Consider the following 21,599-nt stretch of genomic DNA (forward strand, 5'->3'; position numbering starts at 1 on the left):
ACAGTTTCATCCATTAGTGTGTTTACGTAGTAAGAGGTTGATTACTTCACAACATGGTTGTTTTTTAGTAGACCATTGTGGGAAATTGTTTTATTTTAAAGTCTTGTTCAGCTTCTGTTGCTTTCCTAAAACTTTTTGACAAACCCAAAATTCTAAGGTTCATAAGTTTGATGAAGCTTTTCTTGTAAGAACTAATCATTCAAATGTGCACTATTGTAATATATCGTGATAAGCGTTTGAAAGCACCGTGGCGTCTCTTGTAGCAAACAAACCAAAACAACCTATACACTTCATAAGAATCAGTATTTTGAATCGATTAGGGTTGTGAGTTTATTTATAGGTGTCAGTTTCGACCCATTTACACATAAACATGTGTAAAGTCATCTGAAATTTAATAAATGCATCAAAACCTCCCAAACGGTTTCAATAAAGAAACATACTTTTGTTATTGTAATAATATAGTTTTTGTAACCTTCTTTAAGACATTAATATTTTATATAAACATTAGCTTGCCCAGTATGACTCCAGTAACTGCCAACGGTTCCTATGATCGGCGTGTCATCAGGGTCGTGGCATGGTGACTTTCTTGAAGATGATCTTGCGGATATCCGTTTGACTTCATCAATGCTGCAAGAACCTAAAATGGGTCTATCTTCGCAGCTCTTCCAAGAAGTTTCACTTTCTTCTTTGCTCGCTGTTGACTTCTTCGGGTCAACCAACCAACTTGAAAGGCTTGTAGTCACAACAGTGTCGGTTTTTACTTTCCCCTTTCGATCTGAAACCTTAGAGATCTCTTCTTGTTCTATGTAAACATTTTCTTTTTCTTGGAGGTGATCTAAACCATGCATTGGTCTTGCCTTCATTGTTTTTCGTTGAGCGAGATTCTCAATTGGATACAACAAAGAATCAATGCGTTCATTATGATTATTCTCGATACTACTGACTTCTTTATCATCGGCTGCAACCGAACTAGACTGTGAGTGCCTCGTTGGATCAATTGATAAAGAAAAAAAGGACTCAGGTGAATCTTCATGAACCAATAGATGTTCTTCATCTTCATCGGTTACACAGTTATGGTATCTATGCATTGGTGGATAAGATATATAGCTCGAAACACTACAATCTGAGACCGCTCCACTTTGAATCTCTTTTTTATGCTCTTCGGTTCTTACTTCCTTTTCTACATCACTTTCATCGTCACTTCCATTCTCAATATCCACATGAACACCTAAACTTTTCCGTCGTTCTTCCTTTCTTTCATTTTCAGTTTCAATCCGCACAAGGACTCCCAACTTTCCATTTCCATTTTTCGTTTCGTCATCCCTCTCGTTCGCACTTTCGCGTTGCACAAGAACGCCTAACTTTCCACTCCACTCCACATTTTTCTCCTTACCATCTTCACTTTTCACAAAAAGAATATCTGTAATACCCTCAACATCTTCATTGAGCACCTGATCTTCACTATCAACCCTAAAAATTCAATAACAAGAAATATAAAACTCAATCGCAATGTGTTTGACAAAATGCTTCAAAAACATAAATCACACAAACTATTATAAAAACCCAGTTTCTGACTTTCTGCAACCATGATACCCCCCATTTTCGTAAAATCAATATTCATTGATCACCTGATCTTCACTATTAACCCTAAAAGTTCAATAACAACAAAGATATAACACGAACACAAGGTGTTCGACAAAATGCCTCAAAGACAAAAATCACACAAACTACTGAAAAACCTCACTTTCTTCAACCATGAGACCCCCATTTACGTAAAATCAAGATTCATTAACAATCTGTAAATGTCAGAGTATAGAAATCAACACGTAGAATTACCTCAATTTCAAAACTAGGGGTTTGAGCGATCCGGTATTTATCGATTCTTCTTCGGTGGTTTGGTTAACAGATTTGTTTAGTTTTGGATGTTTGGAAGAAGTGAAACACGGAAAGACTGTAAAGCAGCCCATGAATTCGAGAGCTGCTGCTGCTGATGATGATGATCCAAAATCCAATGAAGCCGCTATCGCTATGTAGGGTTTCAGATTTTGAATTAGCGACCGTTGCTGATTTAGGCTCTAAGAGCATTCACATCCAACCCACTAAAATCTGTGAGTGGAGTTTTTATAATATAAAGAGTATAAAAAGTGGTTGTGAGTGGAGGAGAGAGAAAATGTTACTGTTCATCTGTATATTTGAGGGGACACTGTTCACCCCCTATAATTTTTTAATATATTTTGAAAGCGATTGTGAGTGGAGGAGAGAGAAAATGTAATGATAAAGGTATAAAAGAATATTATTTAATTGAAAAAGAGAAAGAAGATATAGTGTTTTTTAGTGTAATTTAGGGTGAAAAATTGATGGAATGGATGTGAATGCTCTAAATGGGATCTTTAATATTTTATTCATATTATATTTTGGTATACTGTAGCATATTTATTTATTGAATTTCAATTAAAAATTCATATTCATATATGATAAAACCTAAAGGGAATGAATTTTTATTCGATTATGGGGTATGGGGTGTGGTTTGGGTACAAATGGCCAAGTCACCATGCCGGGTGGGCTTTGGTTTCGGTGTGGCTTCTTGGGCGGGAGTTTCAGCCCGGACGTTGGGCATGCCTAGCGGTCCTCCGTGGCCGGCTCTCATTGGCTGGGTTGGCTAGGCCATAGCGGCTAGGTTTAAATTTTAAAAAATAACCGTTTGGCTACAAATGCCCAAGTCACCACCCCGGGTGGGCTTTGGTTTCGGTGTGGCCTCTTGGGCTGGAGTTTCAGCCCGGGCGTTGGGCATGCCTAGCGGTCCTCCGTGGCCGGCTCTCATTGGCTGGGTTGGCTAGGCCATAGCGGCTAGGTTTAAATTTTAAAAAATAACCGTTTGGCCAAGCCAAACGGTTCACCCAAGTAGTTTCAGCCCGTGCGTTGGGCATGCCTAGCGGTCCTCCGTGGCCGGCTCTCATTGGCTGGGTTGGCTAGGCCATAGCGGCTAGGTTTAAATTTTAAAAAATAACCGTTTGGCTACAAATGCCCAAGTCACCACCCCGGGTGGGCTTTAGTTTTGGTGTGGCCTCTTGGGCGGGAGTTTCAGCCCGGGCGTTGGGCATGCCTAGCGGTCCTCCGTGGCCGGCTCTCATTGGCTGAGTTGGCTAGGCCATAGCGGTTATGTTTAAATTTTAAAAAATAACCGTTTGACCAAGCCAAACGGTTCACCCAAGTCATTATAAAACCCTCCAACCCCACCGCCTGCCCACCCCAAACCTTCACTCCACCTACCCGAACCCGCTACCCACACTTGATACCGGCACAACGCGATGAAGGGCCGCCAACCCGGTGAGACCTGTTACTGGCCGAAAGCTTTCGCTAGCTACCGGCACAACGTGGGGACCGTTTTAAAGCCTACTACGATAGCGTCTCGGGCGGTGATATAAGTCATGAAGACCGGGTGGCGGTGGCCAATATCCAGTTCCGGGGCAAGGAGCGGAAGCCGTTTGACAAGCTCGCCCTGTTCGAAATCTACCTAACGCTTTAGGCTTTTTTTTTGTTTTGTAATCCTTTTTTTTTGTAGAATTTTGTAATTTTTAGGAACTTTTAATCATAATTTTAGGTCTTTTTTTTTAATTCTGTGTGTATTTTTTAATTTTAGGTTTTTTTTAAATTTTTATAAAACTGGCCAACCCACGCGGGCTAGCCACGCCCCGCCATACCGACCCAACACGTCACTTACCAGCGGGGGGCTCGAAGTCCACGTGTCAACCCATGCCCCAAACCCCCGCCCCACCATACCCCACGGTCGAAAACACGAATGCCTTTCGCGCAACGCGCGTGATTTACAAACACTAGTTAGCCATAAAAAAGATTCATTTTTGACACTATCTTGATCTTTTAATCCATTAATTTAAGTTTTATATTTTAAATACATAAAACTAGACCAGGGCCGAATCCAGAGGAGATAGAGGTGTTCAAAAAACTCGTGGCTCGCAGCTCGCTCGAAAAAAGCTCGAAGAAAGCTCAGCTTGAAATTGGCTCGGTTGTAAACGAGCCGAGCTCGAGCTTGGCCTGCCTCGGCTCGTGATAATGTTTAAATCCTTATTTTTTTTGTCACACATCGTTTAGAAAACAAAAACTAAGGGAGTATCTCCCCTAGCTGGCTCGATAATGTTTAAATCCTTCATTTTTTTGTTCCACGTCGCTTAGAAAACAAAAACTAAGGGAGTATCTCTCCTATAAAAGAATGTAAAGACAATGTACAAAGTGAATTAATTATTTATACTTGCATATTTAGCCATATGCTTAAATTAAATGGCAATTATGGCCCTTAGTCTATGAAAAAATTTATTTTTAAGGGTTTTTTAAGTAGTAAATTTTACAAAACATGATTTGAACCTTCCGGTTGTAGCCAGTGGAGAAGAGTGTCTGTGTCTTTTGATGACCTCGGTAAAGAAGTTCTGGTTCCGTTACTGAACTTGAACTAGATGACTAGATGCCACAATTGACTGGCTGTATTTAATTGATAAGATGTCAAATAAAAGACCTTATAATTATAAAGGCCTTATAATTATAAAGGATACTTTTCAACAATAAAAGGAAACTGAAGAACAATAATAAATAATTAAAACATTAATACAACATGTTTGAGCTTGTTCCTGAGAGAACTACCAAAACCACTGGAACCAACCAACCAACCAACCGTCATCGGAAACAAAGATCGTATACAACAAGCAATCGAACGAACACGAACCCCTAAAAACCAAACTTTACCACACAAATGTCTTCCATCTCATACCCGAATCCAAGAATGCAAGAACCGATCACTCCAAATCTTCACTCGACTGCCTCGCTCCATTTTCAGCGCTTTTCTCTGCAGATTTCTTCTTGTGTTTCCTGATCTTGGCTTTCTTGGCCTTCATTCTGCGTTTCTTCTCATTGGCATCGACCCATGTGTAGTCTGCTGGTATGTTGAACGGGTCTGTTTCGTCTCTGAAGCTACGACCCTCGCTGTCACTTGATTGGTCACCGCGGTTTCCTTTCATCCACGAGATCCATGAGGTTGATCCTTCTGGTTCTTTAGATTTTGAATCCTGGAAATGAGCTGGGCTCGATAGTGGCGTTGAGAATTCTTCTGACGCCGCTTGTAGCTCCTCGAATTTTGTGAATGTTACAAGTACTCTTATTGTTGGCACAATTGGAATCGCAATCTGCACTCACAAACAGAAGTTAATATCATCTTGACAAAGCTTTGATAAACATTAAAAACAGCAAAACGAACGTATTAAAAGTAGGGTTGCTAAACGGGATGTGTTGGTGGGTTCAACCCGACCCGAACCCGAAAATTTTAGATGAACCCAAACCCGAAAATCATGTCATACATATGAACCCGAACACGACCTGAATATTCGCGAGTTGACCCGAACACGACCCATTCAACCCGAATTTTGTACTTTTTAAATTTTATTCCGCAAATTAGTATATCAAAAATTAAATTTTACTAAAACAAACACAAATGTATATAATACAAACATTTAAATTACAAAATCATATGTCAATTTCTCTTTTAAGTTATAATTATGGCATAAAATACACACCCAATTTAATTTATGACATAAAACATATTGTAAAAAAATATGATATGATATAATATAATATTAAACGGTTAAACGGGTCAACCTGCCAGCCCGACTGGGTTGACCCGAAATCGGTGGCCCATTTAGCTAAACAGGTTTGCGGGTTCAACTTGAAACTGGCCCAAACCCATTTAAACAAAACCCAAACCCGCGAATCTCGTGTTAAATTCGTGTCATGTCAGAAATTCACACTCCTAATTAAAAGCAAAAAGACTGTACCTTTACAGGGAAAGTACCGGCAGGTAGTTTGGTGGTTAAAAGCTCCCGTAATCTCCGAATGGCCTTCACCTTATTCGCCAAGATGTCAAGTAACGGCACGAGCTCATCGGTTTTCAAAGGAAAATCTGGCGTTAACCAAAGAACGGGTCTCAACCCTTTTTTGTACTCGCTTTCATGTTTAGTATCCGTTGCCAATCCCTTTTTCTTCTTCTTCTTAGCACTCTTATCTTTCGCTTTTTTAGACTCACTGTTGTTGTCGTCCGTTGCAGTTATGGTTTCAGACGATGGTTTTTGTATTTCGTTAAGTTTCGAAAACTTTTTTAGAATCTTAGAATCTTCGGGATCGTTGTTGCCTCCTGTTTTCGAACCCTTTTTCCAACCGAACCAGCTTTTCTTATCTTTAGTGTTGGATTCGGAATTTTCGAATGAACCCAAATCGGTATTTCCATTGTGGGTTTGTTGATCTTCATCTTCGCAAACATTTTCGGAATTCCCCATTTTAAGAGCGGAATTCAATTGCATCTTTTCTTCGGGTGTCAGAACGTCATCGTACTCATCATGGTCCGCTCCATTTTCGGCTCCGTGTTCATTGGCAAAAAGCTCCTCATCAGTCATCGCACCCGGGACCCGCCTCGACTTCACGCTAACCATCACATGGAGCATATCATACACCTTACTTTTCCACGGTCCCACAAGTTCGCTCCGCTCTTGTCTCCTCCAATTCAAATGCGGAACAAGCTCGGCTTGAGTAACATCAATCCCGGGCCTGTACATGTTCGTTTGCGACATCAACGCTACTTCATGAGCCACTTCCGCTTCTGACGGTTGTGCACCCGCACCCTCTAACGCGTTTGTTATTTCCTTTTCCTTATGTGAAAGAACGATCAAAGAACCCGGAGGTAAAGACACGTTACCGTCCCCCTGCGAATACCCGTCTCCAAGAAACATGAAAGTTTGATCCGACCGTTGAATTCGAAACCCGTCAAATCCCGCAAGAGTCATATCAGCCCGTAAATTCGACCCACGTTTCCAAATCCTGTAAGTATCCGAAGGAGCAATCCTTCCTATAAACGGAATAACCGAACTTTCAAAATGAAAAGTAATCTCCATATAAAAATCCCGAATACGGTTGGCCGACGCGACAATACGCGGAAGCCTCCGACACCATTTCGCCCACGCAAGAGGCTGGTAATGCCGCGCAATAATCATAGCTATATTCTCCTCTCGATTACAAACCGCTTCTTGAAGCGCACTCCACCCATTCTCGTTCTGCAAACTCCAATCCGCACCAGCAGCCATCAAAATATCCGCCGAGATCGGATCCTTGATCCGAACAGCAAGATGAAGAGGCGTTTCCCGTCCCGGAACATCACGACGGTCAATCACAGCCGAAACCGCATCCGCATCAAGCTCAGCAGCTACCGATTCATCCTCCGTGTTAACCGCACCGGCTTTCGCCAACCGTGGTAGAGCAGCAATAAGTTTCTTAAGCGCGGCATGGTCACGTTGCGCAACCGCTAGATGCGCAGGACTATGTGAAAACTTAGAATAATCTTCCATTGATTATTTGTGTACTTAGCAGTTCAATTATCTAAACACCTTCATAATCCCCAATTTTCACACCTAAATTGAACTATGAACACTATTTATGCCCTAATCTTGCTCCACATTGGGGAAAAACCAAAACTTTAACAACTTTTTGTAATCACAAATCTGAAAACAGAAATTAAACAACTTTTTTAAGTGTAATCAACAACAGATCCATAAAGATTCAAACTTGAACTAACTTAGAACATAAATCATAAAGATAAATGGAAAACAGACAAGATAAACTGATAAAGAACAAAAGCAAGTAAATTTGTGATCTGAAAGGATAAAAGAAGATAATACCTGAAGAGAATGAATGGATGGATCCAAACAGAAAAAGGGTTTAAAAGATGTTGTTGATATGAAACATGATAATCTTGTTTTGGTTGTTAAAAAGCAACTCAACCAGCTCAGATCTTCTTTCTTTCTTTCTCTCTCTGGTATGAGTTTTCTGAGTTTAGATTAATAATAATAATAATAAATTTAGAAGTTACAGGGTGATGATGTATGGAGCTTAAAGGGAGAATATTTTGTTTCAGTTTTTTTGCCTTTATTATTACTGTTTTCTGGAGGTCAGAGGACAGCCATGAGCCATTGCAACCGGATGGGCATTTTTCGTTCTTGTATTCTTTTTTAAATATTCTTAATTCTAATTTTGGATACCTTATTCTATTTTTATTCTATTGTATTGGGTGTGTATGGTTTGATTCGGTTGTGTTATTAGTCTTGATCGAAATCAAAGTCAAAGTCATCGGTTAATCTGTTCTATTAACCAATCGATTTTCAGTTAATAGGTTCAATTTATTTGGTTACATGTATAAAACATGAAATACATAAAAGTTAGAAATATAAGAAAATATGAATGGTTCGTTAACCGAGGGTACAATTTACCCGATAAAGTATATATGTATAAGCCGAATAAACGTTTACATGTATGTAAATGTAAATGGTCTTCATATATGTTAAAGTTTCTTATTATTCTACGTTTTGCTTCAAACACTTCAAAGAAAAATACCTAGGATCAGGGGAGGAGCTTAGAGGAGGCCGGACCGAGCCTCGGCCCGTGCGGTTTTTTCGCCTAGTAGTGTTAAATTTCAGGTTTTCGAGAATTTTTTTTAATGTGTATTGGTTCGGCCCAGGCTGATTTTATCTCCAAAAAATATCGGCCCATGCTGAGTTTTAGGTCAAGATCCGCCACTGCCTAGGGTTGCTAATTTTGAGTTTGATTTTCTTTTCATGGCAGATGTCTTTAAACCAAAAAAAAATATGTTAAATGTTCTATTCTTCTATTCCTAAAAAATAAACTTCTCAAATTTTGGTTAGTTACAAATATATAATTATGTCAGTGACTAATTATAACTAATGATTAACCTTGATTAAAGGTTATTAGGTTTCATTAAGTTAGTTAGAAAAAAAAATGGAGTTTTTAAAAGATCCCTACTTGCTATGGATATGCTCAGAAGAACGTATGTATTGCGAGACAAACATTCAATTATCAATCTTAAGAAATTTAAACTTAAAATTTTAATAAATAAAAGAAATGGAATAAATACAATCTTTTTTGTGTTAAAATAAAATGCACAAATTTGTTTGATTGGTAAACCGTAAACAACCTATACGTAGGTCATATCATATATTCGTACTAGGCTAGAACCCCGTGTATTACACGGGTTTAATAAATGTAATTTTATATAGTAACTAAAAAACAATTTATTTTTATAGACCTCATTTATTACACGTGTGTTGAGTAAATATAATTTTATATATTAAATAATAAAAAAATTATATCTTTTAGAACCTCGTGTATTGTGCAGATTGAATAAATATAATTTTATATACCAAACAATAAAAATTTTATATTTAAAAAAAAAAACTCTGTGTATTGTACGGGTTGAATAAATTTAATTTTATATAGTAAATAATAAATAAATAATGTTATATCTTAAAAAACCCCGTGTATTACAAAGGTTTATCTATTGTTAAAAAAAAAGTTAACCCGTGTAATACACGGGGTTATAATCTAGTATCTAAATATATATGATTTTATAAGATTGTTTCTAATAATTTTTACGGCAAACTATTATTTTATTTGGGTAAAACTTTAATTAATTTTTTAAACGTGGGTATGTGATTATTTTTAATTACAAACTAAAAAATCAATTTAAATTTAGGGTAATAATCAAAATATATTTAAAAGTTTACAATTATTTATTTTTTTAGAAAAGCAAGGCAAATGCATTCAAAACTAAAATATCCAGCAAAAATTATGCGCACCATCCAAACTATTTTTTAATATTTAATTCAATTAATATTTAATAACTTAAATTAAATAAAAATTATCTATAATTAAGGATGGTCTAGAATAATGACAAGTGTCCCTTTATTGGTTTCTTTTATTATATAGTATAGATAGATGTTGAAAAACGGTAAAACAAGATAGATGAACAAATTTGATGATCTTTTATGTGCATAAATAAATATACTTATTATGTATGTAAAAACATAATTAAAAACACGAATCATTGATGAAGAAAAAAATAATAATTTAGATTGTTTATCTTTTGGTTTTCGTAATAATTAGATACATGTGAGAGAATAATATTGTAAACAAGTATTTTAGGCCGGAGGGTGTGGGGGCACTACCCCTGCCATGTCACCATCAATGGCGCCGCGGGGCGCCACCACCCCATACCACCGTAATTAAAGACCAGGCGCCATAGGGTCTTCGCCAAGATGGTAACGGAAGAAAGGGGGGCTCCATGGAATTTGATTGGTTTTAAAGGGAGGCGCTATAAAGCCCCTAGCCACACCCTTCAAGTTAAAGAAGGGCCCTTTATTGCTTTAAAGCCCTTGTCTGACGTGGCGTTGAGGTGGCGGTGATAAAGTCACTAGCCATACCCTTCAGCCTTAGAAAATGCAGAGAAAAAGAGAACCATTTGTTATTTTGCTGACTGAATGTTAAATCATTACAATTTGTGCGTCTAACTTTGCAGGTTTGGTGCAATGTTGCAACGAGCATTTACACATATAATAGGGTTGATTGATGTACTATTATAATGTGTTTTGGCACACAAGTTTTATATTTGTGTACAATCTGAATTCTTGTTTTAATAAGTTTTGTTGGTCAGTGGTTAAGGCCGTATGGGGCTTGGGTTGGGGGAAAACGCCCAAGCCACCACCCCGGGGGCTTGGGTTGGGGCTTGGGTTTGGGCGTGGCCCCTTGGCATGGGTTTGAAGCCGGGCGTGGGGCGGGCTAGCAAGGTGACATGGCGGGCTCTCAATGGCCATGTGTCAACTCATGCCCCCAACCCAAGCCCCACCATACCTCATGGGCGTGGGTTTTTTTTTTTCCCATTTCACGTGTCAACCCAAGCCCCAACCCAAGCCCCACTATACCCAATGGTCTAACCATTCGAGGATGGGTTCAGATTGATACTTTCCAAATTACTTTTTAGCTACATCCCTCACTATTTGTTAACCCAAGTCATTAAATCTAACTCCGCATCTAAGGGGTTTGTAGGGATGCAAACAAGCCGAGCTACTCGAGCTCAGCTTGAAAGAACGCTCGAACGAGCCGAGCTTAAACAAAGCTCGACCTCGAGTCCGAGCCTAAGATCTCATCGTCTAATCAAAACCGACGAGAAATATACTAAAGAACATAGGTATAATTCTACGGAATCTAACTTCGTAGTAATTCTAAGTTCCTAACACAACTAAATGAAAAAGACATTTGATTTCAATGCATTCAAAACGACGTCGGTATCTGTTCCACTGAATTAGGTAGGACTATAGAATATAGATCACCTAATATCATCCAAAAATACAAGAAAAAGTAAGAGTATTATGAAAACAATTAATAAAATAACTAAAATAATTATAGAAAAAAAAACAGTTGTTTTAAAGCTTGAAGCTTATCCAACATGAAATCACAAATACCAAAACCTAAACTATGCTTGAAAAACTAGAAACACAACATTCCAAAATCCTGTCACCAAGTTACAAAAAATTTAAAAGAAAAAAAAAACTTGCAGAATAGTGTCATTCCTGTCACCAAGCTACAAAAAATTTGAAAGAAAAAAAAACTTGCAGAATAGTGTCATTCTATTACATACAAAAATCTAAATCGACATCGAAACAAATATGTCCAGGAGGAATCAAAATCAAAATCAAAATCAAAACTACATCAAAGACACAAAGTTGAATCACAACTAGTAACTTCACCAGCCTATGCCATTTAGAAAATGTTATCAACATAACAAATTTTTCGGGAAGAAGTGAAAGCAGTTTCTCAAGAACACTAACATGCTTTATAACTAAATCACCTGAGAATCTTGATCTTATGCAACTTGGAAACTGAAAACCCCTTTTCACTGCTGAAAAACTCAAACTTTTTGGTGGTTGTTAAAAGCAGAATCATCTTGTGGAGGTTAACCCTTTCGGCTTTGATCATACTCGGTGACTCGTTGAAAAGCTTTGCAAGCCTTCTATTGTGCGCCCCCACAAAGAATGTTTGACCTCGTCTGCAGCAAAACAAGATGTTAAGAAATGTTAATTACTGACGGGCCTGTAAATGAACCGAATGAACACGAACAGAGGCATGTTCGTGTTCGTTTATTTAACTTTAACCGAACACGAACACGGATACAAACATATAATCAAACAAATATTTTTGTTCGTGTTTGTTCATTAGAAAATGGGCATATTCATGTTTGTTCATTCAAGACATAAAAGAAGAGGTCATAAATATAAATGAACATAAACAAACTTAAACGAGCATAATTTAACAAACATAAAACAACACAAATGTACATAAATGACCAAACATAAACGAACATAAATGAGAAAGCCTCTTTTAAGTTTATATGTATTTATTAAGACATAAATGAACAAAACATAAACGGACGTTCACAAACTAACATAAATGAACGAACAACACGTGTTTTCACGTTCGTTCATTTAATTAATTTTGTTCATGTTCTTTCGTTTATTAAAAATTAAAAAAACAAACATAAACGAACTTCCCACCGAACAAGATCATGAACGTTCGGTTCATTTAGAGGCCTTCTCAAGCTTATTTTATCGTAGATAAAGCTTATTTTTGGTTGTACATTGAGCGGTGTCTTGTAATTTTTTTAAATCAAGCCAATGAGATTAACTTAACATGAAATTTTTAAATTATATAAATACCTCAATTAGTAACTAGAAGGGGGCTTCAAGAGATTCATCCCATACATCTGCACTACCATTGGATGCATCTTCAGCATCTTCCTCCATTGAAAGCCTAATGTATTCCCTATGTGCAAACCGGTCCCATTCAGTCAATGTCGGGTTTTCGCGTTCCTGTTTACAAAATAGCGTTTTATTTTTATTTTCTAAATATTAATGTTAGTTAATTGCTATTATAGCATATGATACCTGACGAATAAGGAAGGGGTCACGACTTTCATAGGCCATGAACTTGTTAAGGTTAAACAAGATATTGAAAACACTTCCAGAAAGTTTGCTTCCTTTCAACTCACGGAGAGTGAAATACCCCTCATCCTGCCCAAATTATACAATATCAATAGCTAAAACAAAAGAAAATGATGTAGATAACGATACGAGTACAACAATATACCTTTGGTCCAACCATGTCAACTATCTGACATAATATGTCCTCAAAAATAACAGGCTCTTGAGCCATGCATTCCATGCGATGCAGCTGCTCTTCATAGAAGAATTGCATCTCGTTTTTTGTCAGCACCCCGTTTCCATCCAAATCTATGCACTTAAACCTGAAAGAAATTTGTTTCATTCTTAAGTCGTTGATACAGACCTATAAAATATGATGCTATAAAAGATATATATGCAACTATCATGTTCCTTTTAATGTTTAAAAAGACATATACTCAGGAGTCAATAAGTCATACCAGTACTCGAGGCTTGGCTCAGATGACTTATCCTCTTCAGACAAAATAAAGTAAACAAAATCTTCATATCCCATTTTCCCTTCAACCTTACTAGTGAACTTTCTTGGAACCTGGTGGTTCAAAGTTTAGATTAGAGACAGATTAAAAAAATATATACAATATCACACACACACACATATATATAATTCAGAGCTAGAGATGGCAAACGAACTCATGGCAGGTAATAAGACTGGTATCCGGGTATGTGATTAGTTTTAAATTTTTCGCGAATATGGGATGGGTATGGTATTAGGTGATTCCCGGCCCAATTACGGATTACCCGAAACATACATATCTGTTAACCCGAACCATAACCATAAACAAATTCATTTTTTATTTATTTGTCCATGGGCCGTAATAGAGATCTACTAGACTACTAATCCAAATACTTTCTAATTTTTATATTTCTAATTACCTTAGGCAAAAAAATTATAGAAAAATTTAGGCAATAAAATTATAGAAAAATATATCAGTAAGTAATGAACTTGATAGTTATAAATCCCAGCGGGTAATTTTTAACTAACTAACTAACTAACTGGTATACCCGATACTTGACATGCATTAAGTAAATGGGTGCATGGAAGATCTACACAAACCTGTGAAAATATTCTATCAACAATCCTGTAGGTCAACGCATGGTTTCCATATCGTATAAGGTTCTCTTTATCAATCAAGAAATCGTGATCCGTGTCCAGCTCCCAGAATTTGCAATATATCACATAGAAGTGCTCATACGAGAAATATCTGTGGAACGGATACCCATGGTTACATTCTCACCTGTTTTACAGTAATAACAAAAGATATTACCTCAAAACTTTGTTTATATCCTCTTCTTCGTCTGCATGCATCATTGCAGCAATTAAATTTCCACGTTTTAGCTCCCTGAGGGTTAGACGACCATTACCGGCTCTATTCATGTAGTAAAATATTCTGTATATTACCGTTTCAGCTGACAATTGCAATCAAACTATATGTCAATACTTAATTCAATATGCCTTTGAATAATAAATTAAACTAGTTAATGCAAGCTACAAAATAGTTTGAACTACACATGCCCTACAGATGAAAAACAATCAACATATATTGTGTATCTATACATGAAAGAGCACAATGTGATAATTATAATAGGATATTATAGTTTCAAGCATAAGCACACCAGACTGAAGTACAACAGATATACATTTACGATTTACCATGCCCTTTTCTGTGATTTGGTGATTTTTAACGGTTTTGCCCCAATAGTTTAAAAATAGCCATTTTCCTCCCTGATTTTTCTAACTTATCGTCATTTTGCTCCCCGCCTCTAACTCCATCCAAAAAATCCATTAACTAGAAGGATATTTTGGTAATTTTATAGATAAAAGAAAGGGCATGCAAGTCTTTTCACCTAAATAAACCTATAACTTGTTTATTTACATGTATATAAGTAATTCTTTTCTAATCCCCCATCTTTTCAACCACTCTTTCTACCGGCCACCACCATCCACAACAATCCACCACCACCTACAACTACCACCTGTTAACCACGACTACTGCGACTTTTAACTAAACGTTTTAATTGAGTTAGAGTCAGGGAGTAAACTACCGAAATACCCCTGCTTTTAATTGAACGTTTTAACTGAGTTAGAGCCAGGGAGCAAACTGGTGACAAACTCGAAAGATCAGGGAGGAAAATGACTATTTTTAAACTATTGGAGCAAAACCGTTAAAATGACCAAACCACAAGGAGCAAAACGAAAGTTAACTCTTTCTAATACATAGTTGTCGATAGCGAATAGCGACAAATAGCGACAAGGCATGGCTAGGCTACGTAGCGAATAGCGACAAATAGCGACGGCTATTTTATAAATAGCGATTACACTAGAAAAAGATTTTTGAAAATTTTTATATGTATATTACATCAAAATACCCTTGTATATATGTTATTTTACATGTATATTTAACAAAAACTAATAGTTAGTAGCAAAGGACTTATATGTTGGGTGTGTGAATGAAAGTCTCAAAAGGTGGTAAATACTTTGTCCCACATCGGTGTGTTAACAAAGTTAGTGGTTGTTTATAAGGTAAAGTCTTTACTACTCCATTGTAGCTTTATGACATGTTTTACCACAAGTCCTACCCGCGCGCAGGGGGGGTGCAAAAAATGAGTTTCTGAATTGAAATTTAACTGAACTCGTGCATGCGGACACGAATGCAGCTCCGAAAACCCCAGGCCCGCGTGGGCCAGTTTTTGCACAATTTAACCTTTATTTTTTATTTTTTTTTATTTATTTATTTTTTTTTTTTTTTTGTATTAAAGCCAAGGCCCAAACGAGAGGTGACCGCTAGTCATCGCCATGAACAGCTTAGCGACACTTGGACGCTTCGCCATAAAGCGCGCTATAGCGACCGCTATGGTCGCAATTAACAACTATGTTCTAGTATGTAAAATTAAATAAATGAAAAAATAAGAAAATACCGTATCTCTCTTGAAATTCGGGTGTGCTTTGTAAGAACTCGAGACCTGGATGAGTTGCCAAAAGTTCACGAAGTATGGGTTTGAAGTCCTCCTGTTGCAGTATCATTTAACCAGCACATCAAAGAATAGAAAGTCTATTAAACTTGTATCAAGTACAGGAATCCAGAAAACTCATATCTCATGGTACATTTTTATTATTATACAATGTCACCATGATAACCATGAAATAAATAAACAAAAATAAAGTTTTTGGCATTCAAGAAAAAGCAAAGCGTGTTATATAAATAAATTCACATTTGAAATTTACATTACGCCCTGCTTGCGGTATGCACATATAATGTATATATGTGCGGGCGCTCGGGGGGCAAAAGTGAAAGTGCACTAATTTTAACGTTATTTTACTAATTTCGTGAAAATAACGTTAAAAGAGGGGGACGATTAATCATGCATCATGTGGTGGTATTGATAGCCGAAAGAGAAGGGAGTACATGCACTAATCGGCCTTTGTCTTAATTGCTGAGTGTTATGTGCCTTATGTCCAAGGCTTGATGCAAAACTACCATCGAGCCGGGGGTCTCATTGGAAACAGCCTCTCTATTCCTACGGGGTAGAGGTAAGGCTGTCTACATCTTACCCTCCTCAGACCCTACCTTAGCTGTGCTATTGGTGGGATTTACAGAGTATGATGATGATGATTTGAAATTTACATTGTAACATCAGTTTTGGGAAGGAAGGTTTTTAACTATTTATATTTTCCATTTTAGACAATTATGGGGTTTAAGTAAGAATGAATACATGAGTTAGATATCTCAGATCAGGCTGCTTCAATATTGTAAATATCTGGGTAGCTACGTCTTTCGTAAGCATGTTGTTGTGGACCCAATAGTCAACAAATGCTTCCCTGTGGGCATGTTAAAAAACAAACTTAGAAAAACAAAAGTACATGTGGCAATACCAATCATAAACCAGAAGATTATACGATAAAAACATACCTGGTCACAACGCCAGTGCCATTAACATCGATCCTTTTGAAAAGAGCGGTAGAGAAAAATGATGGCAGCTTGCAAATTTCCTTTGTAACTGGCTTGAATTCTAGTCATTTAATGCAAACTTAGCACAACTGAACTATCCATATAAGGTATACGGTATACCCACTATTTTTTGTTAAAGAATTAAAAACTAGTGATTCATGATATAATGTGTGAAACTAAAGTTAGGTGGATGTCTCACCAAGCAATTGTAGTCCTTCCGGGTGACCATAGAAAAACTGATTAATTCGAAACAAACATCGTTCTTTAATTTCGTTTGGTGGTGGACGACCATTTTGAAAGTAGAACTGCAACCAGTGCATTTACTTCAGTCAAAACTAGAGCATTGAAAAGAGCACTCCGCAAAATATATGCAATGGACCCGTAATCCATTTAAATTAGCAAAAACAAATCATGGCACATACAAACACCTTAAACACTTTTGAATAAGTTGAGTTTTGTTGTCAAACCTGTGGTATTAACTCTTTTGCTGGCTCGCTAACCAATCTCAAAGGAGAAGCTAAAACCGACGGGCCCGCCCTCTGTTTTGAAATACGAGGAGAACCAGATGAACTTCTTGGTGAGAGTGGAGGTGCACTGCCAGCTGGGAACATGGAAGGTATTGCATTGCCAGATGTCGCCTTTGGGCTGTTAGTTGCTCCAGACACATTCAATGGAACGCCCGCTTTAGCATTGTTAATCAAAGATTTAACCTGTATTCAAAGAACAGATACCTTAAAAAATGGTTTCCCGTAATTTAAACAAACTAAAAGTAATCAAACCAAAGCGAAATAACAAAGCAAGACAAAAGCACATACAAGGAAAAAACATCTCACAAGTCGCACCTGACCTAATTTCACTTAGCAAGTAAGCATAAAGCAAATTCCAAATGTACATACACAATTACCACCATAACAACGATCACATACGTAAAATCATAACCAAGAGAAAAGTATCAGACAACCATAACTTGCCCATGATTTGATATGCTACATCAGATTTTTCCAAGGCAAATTGCTAGTTTATACTCTCCTACCAAAAAAACCAAGCGAACGAGTGAGCGAGTAGCAAAACAACGCTTTAAGTATATGTGGCCAGTTAATGATCAGCCCAAACATCAAGTCAAATAAGTTTCTCTACCACATGATGACACGTATAAACTACTCAAATGAAACCAACAGCTGTAGTCAATATCTACCAACTAAACCATCAATAAAACCCTAGTTTAGACCAGATAACCTATAAACTATCATTCTCTCATTCAATCTAGAAACATCTAGCATTAAACAACCTATAGATTTTTCCAAGGTAAGTTGCTAGTTCAAACTATCCCACTAAATAACCAAAAAATCGAGTAGACGAGTAACAATCAGCCCAAAATATCAACTCAAATTGCATATGTATGCTACTACTTTTACAAATAAGTTTCTCTTCCACATGAACAATTAATCAAACAAAACCAACCACTATAGTCAATGTCTACCAACTAAACAATCAATAAAAACCCTAGTTTAGCTGTTTAGGCCAGATAACCTATAAACTAGCATTCTCTCACTTCAATCTAGCAACATCTAGCATCATAACATCATCAACCTAACAACCAACAACTTACAACTTTATATGTATAACTGTATACAAACACATATGTATAACTAATTACCAAAGGAGTAGTTTCCGGAAGCGAAAGCCACTGCTCAAACAGCTTCTCAGCAACATACGGATTCGATTTAATCGCCAACGGAGACACTTCATTCAGCTGCAACAGCTCCGGGTCAAGACAGCCCGCTTCACCGCCATAATCCACATCCATATCTCCTCAAATCAATGCTTTAATCACCTTACAAACTCAAACTATCATCCAGATCTCAAATTCCAACACACGCGATCAACTAAAACCCTAGAAAACCTAATCGTACTGTTCTAATGGTTCCGAATCAATAAAATTGCAATGAATTGTAGGTCTGGATTGAGGATGATGAAATTTGGGGTTAGTGAAGGTAGAGGTTACAGATCGCAACTGGAATTAGGGTTTTTGGTTGGGGGAAATGGATGTGTGAAGTGGAGGATAATAATTAAATGAATATATTAATATAGAGGAGTGAAGTTGGAGATTGTTATTGTTGGTTGCATGAGTGATGTTTTAGGGTAAAGAAGAAAGCACCTGAGGAAGAAGGAAACGCGTCGTTGGAGGGATGACCAGGTGAGCGAATATAGTCACTCACTCAGTCATATGGATATATGCCAAGCGGTCATTCGGTTGGTATCGGTTTACAGGTAACGGTGGTACAATATTGATGTTGCTAGGGCTGCAAACGAACTAAACGAACACGAACAAGGCCTTGTTCGTATTCGTTTGTTAAGAAATATATGTGTTCATGAACTGTTCACGAACACTTATCGAACGAGATTTTATGTTCGTGTTCGTTTGTTAAGGAAATGAACTTGTTCGTGTTTGTTTGTTAATTTTAGACAACGGACAAAAACGAATGTTGACGAACACAAAATAATGCTCATGAACACAAATAGAAACAGATGAACACAAACAATCGTTCATAAACAGAATATATAATACACTGATACTTATTATATATTTAATTTGTCGGAATTTTGAAGTATTTAAATAAATACAAAAATTAAAAATACTAATGAACTATCGAACACAAACGAACACGTTACCGAACGTTCACGAACATAAATGAACGAACACGACATCTGTTCATGTTTGTTCATTTAACTAAACGAACGAAATTTCTTGTTCGTGTTCGTTTGTTTAATAAACGAACGAACACAAACAAACTTCCCGCCGAACAGTTCACGAACTGTTCGCTGAACGTTTGGTTCGTTTGCAGCCCTAGATGTTGCGTATAGCAACTGGAAGAGATATATACAAAAGGTTTTTGCCACGTGTATTATATCGATTGAGGGTCTCTCTGGAAGCAATCTCTTTATCCCCAGGGATAGATGCAATGTCTATCTACATCTCATCCTCCCCAGACCCTATAAGTAGTTATGCTATTTGTGGGATTTACTGGGTATGGTTGTTATTGTTGTTGTATTATACCGATCGAAAAATGAATACAAGTACTGCTATCCAAGTTGTTAGGTATCGTTTTGGTTCCTTTGTTGAAGAAAAGTTATATTTGACTTGCTTGATTTGAATAAACCTTTATTGAAATGTAGACAAAAGTAAGTTTTCTACAATGGTATATTCAGAATTAGAATAATGAAAAGAGTAAACGGCGTTAACTTAGAAAAAGGAAAAAAAACTAAATCTGAGTTGGCTTTGATGATCCGTTCGGTTTTAAATAATGCTTTTATGAAAACGTAAATAAATATAAGCACGCCACAATAACATACCCAAAATTTAATAAAAATTCATATATTAAAAGTTATAAGAGAAAAACAGAATATTTGCAAAACTAATTATAATACAAAAATAATAAGAAAAGGAAAAAATAAATTGACGTGTTTAGAAAAAATAAATAAATAAATATGATCCTACTATGGACATGTTTTAGCAAGATATAACACCAATAGGTATTTGTCCTAGCGGTGGTATTCTGATTTCTATGTGTATATAAGGTGCCCTTTCTAAATAGTCGATGGGTCAAATCTCGTATTGAGACATTGATGTAATGTACATGAGTCTGTGAGTTTGTTGTTCTAGAAATATACATATGTAATGATAATCGTAAACAAGTCGAGTTTTCATGGAGTTATTTGAGTTGAACTTGTTGTGAGATTGTTGGATTTTTCTAGGGAGAAGCTCAAACTCGTATTGCTAAGATTTATTAGTTATAGAGTTTGAACAGGAACTAGATTTTCGTTAGGACTTATTAGGCTGAAGGGTGTGGGGGCATGAGTTGGGTTATCAATCGTCACGTAGGACCATTAATGGATTGCTACACCACTCCCTTGCCTCATCCACCATGGTTTACATGGATTAAACTATGGCAACCATGGGTCTCCTTTCCTTTTTTTTAATATTTCCTTTTCACGAAAATAAATTAAAATAAGAGAATAGTGGTTTGGGTCATGACCACACCCTTATGATAGTGATTTTGAATGGTGGATTAAAAGTGGGTGACATGATGCTGATATAGAGGATCATGATGACCACGAGGATCATAGCCATACCCTATAACCATAGGGTTTGGCTTCCAAGTTTCCATGGTGTATGAGAATCTATATCTAATAATAATAGAAGTGAATGAATAGTGCCAGCACTTTCCTGGCACATATTCATTAGACCTATGTTGCTTGGTGATGGTTAGGGGTGTGTATGGCTCAGTTTAGGTCGGTTTTGGCTTACAACCATAACCATAACTGCTATGTCGGTTAATGGATAACCATAACCATAACCAATTGGTTATCGCAGTTATGGTTAATCGGTTTTGATGGTTATAGCGGGTCGGTTGTGGGTGGTTAATCGTGTATTTAGCCTAGCTTAAAATATGTTAATTTTTTTAACATGGAATAATTGTTGTTACATATTTGTATATGTTAGTATATTACATAGTATTAAAAAAAATGTAATCTATAATATTAACACTGAATATTCAAATAAAGTGATGTGATATATTTCATAAATTCAAATAAACATTCAACCAAAACCGCAAAACAATATAAAATAACTCGGAAATACTAAAAATCTTTAATCAAAAACATCAAATATTAAAAAAAAACCGGTGAAAAGTCTTAAATCCTATAAAAATTTATTACATGTCGGTTCGGTTCGGTT

General features: G+C 36.8%; 3 protein-coding genes across 3 annotated transcripts; all 3 read right to left on the bottom strand.

Annotated features, from left to right (window-relative positions):
* Positions 1-371: 371 nt before the first annotated feature.
* LOC110868295 lies at positions 372-2,094 on the bottom strand. The gene is made up of 2 exons (XM_022117422.2): positions 1,837-2,094; positions 372-1,470 (listed from the first exon to the last, which is right to left on the bottom strand). The coding sequence occupies exons 1-2, from the start codon at positions 1,965-1,967 to the stop codon at positions 486-488; spliced, it is 1,116 nt and encodes a 371-aa protein (XP_021973114.1). The 5' UTR covers positions 1,968-2,094; the 3' UTR covers positions 372-485.
* Positions 2,095-4,575: 2,481 nt separating this feature from the next.
* On the bottom strand, positions 4,576-8,021 carry LOC110868294 (ankyrin repeat domain-containing protein 13C). Its single transcript, XM_022117421.2, has 3 exons — positions 7,728-8,021; positions 5,838-7,550; positions 4,576-5,192 (listed from the first exon to the last, which is right to left on the bottom strand). Exons 2-3 carry the CDS (start codon positions 7,395-7,397, stop codon positions 4,806-4,808), a joined length of 1,947 nt encoding a protein of 648 aa, XP_021973113.1. The 5' UTR covers positions 7,398-7,550; positions 7,728-8,021; the 3' UTR covers positions 4,576-4,805.
* A 3,418-nt stretch (positions 8,022-11,439) lies between these two features.
* LOC110868293 (serine/threonine protein phosphatase 2A regulatory subunit B''beta) lies at positions 11,440-19,115 on the bottom strand. Its single transcript, XM_022117420.2, has 13 exons — positions 18,519-19,115; positions 17,329-17,571; positions 17,061-17,166; positions 16,823-16,922; positions 16,626-16,731; positions 15,831-15,921; positions 14,180-14,321; positions 13,969-14,116; positions 13,334-13,443; positions 13,042-13,198; positions 12,840-12,965; positions 12,612-12,764; positions 11,440-11,944 (listed from the first exon to the last, which is right to left on the bottom strand). Exons 1-12 carry the CDS (start codon positions 18,666-18,668, stop codon positions 12,624-12,626), a joined length of 1,620 nt encoding a protein of 539 aa, XP_021973112.1. The 5' UTR covers positions 18,669-19,115; the 3' UTR covers positions 11,440-11,944; positions 12,612-12,623.
* Positions 19,116-21,599: the final 2,484 nt, after the last annotated feature.

Source organism: Helianthus annuus, chromosome 7, assembly GCF_002127325.2.
Source record: "Helianthus annuus cultivar XRQ/B chromosome 7, HanXRQr2.0-SUNRISE, whole genome shotgun sequence".
NCBI lineage: Eukaryota > Viridiplantae > Streptophyta > Magnoliopsida > Asterales > Asteraceae > Helianthus > Helianthus annuus.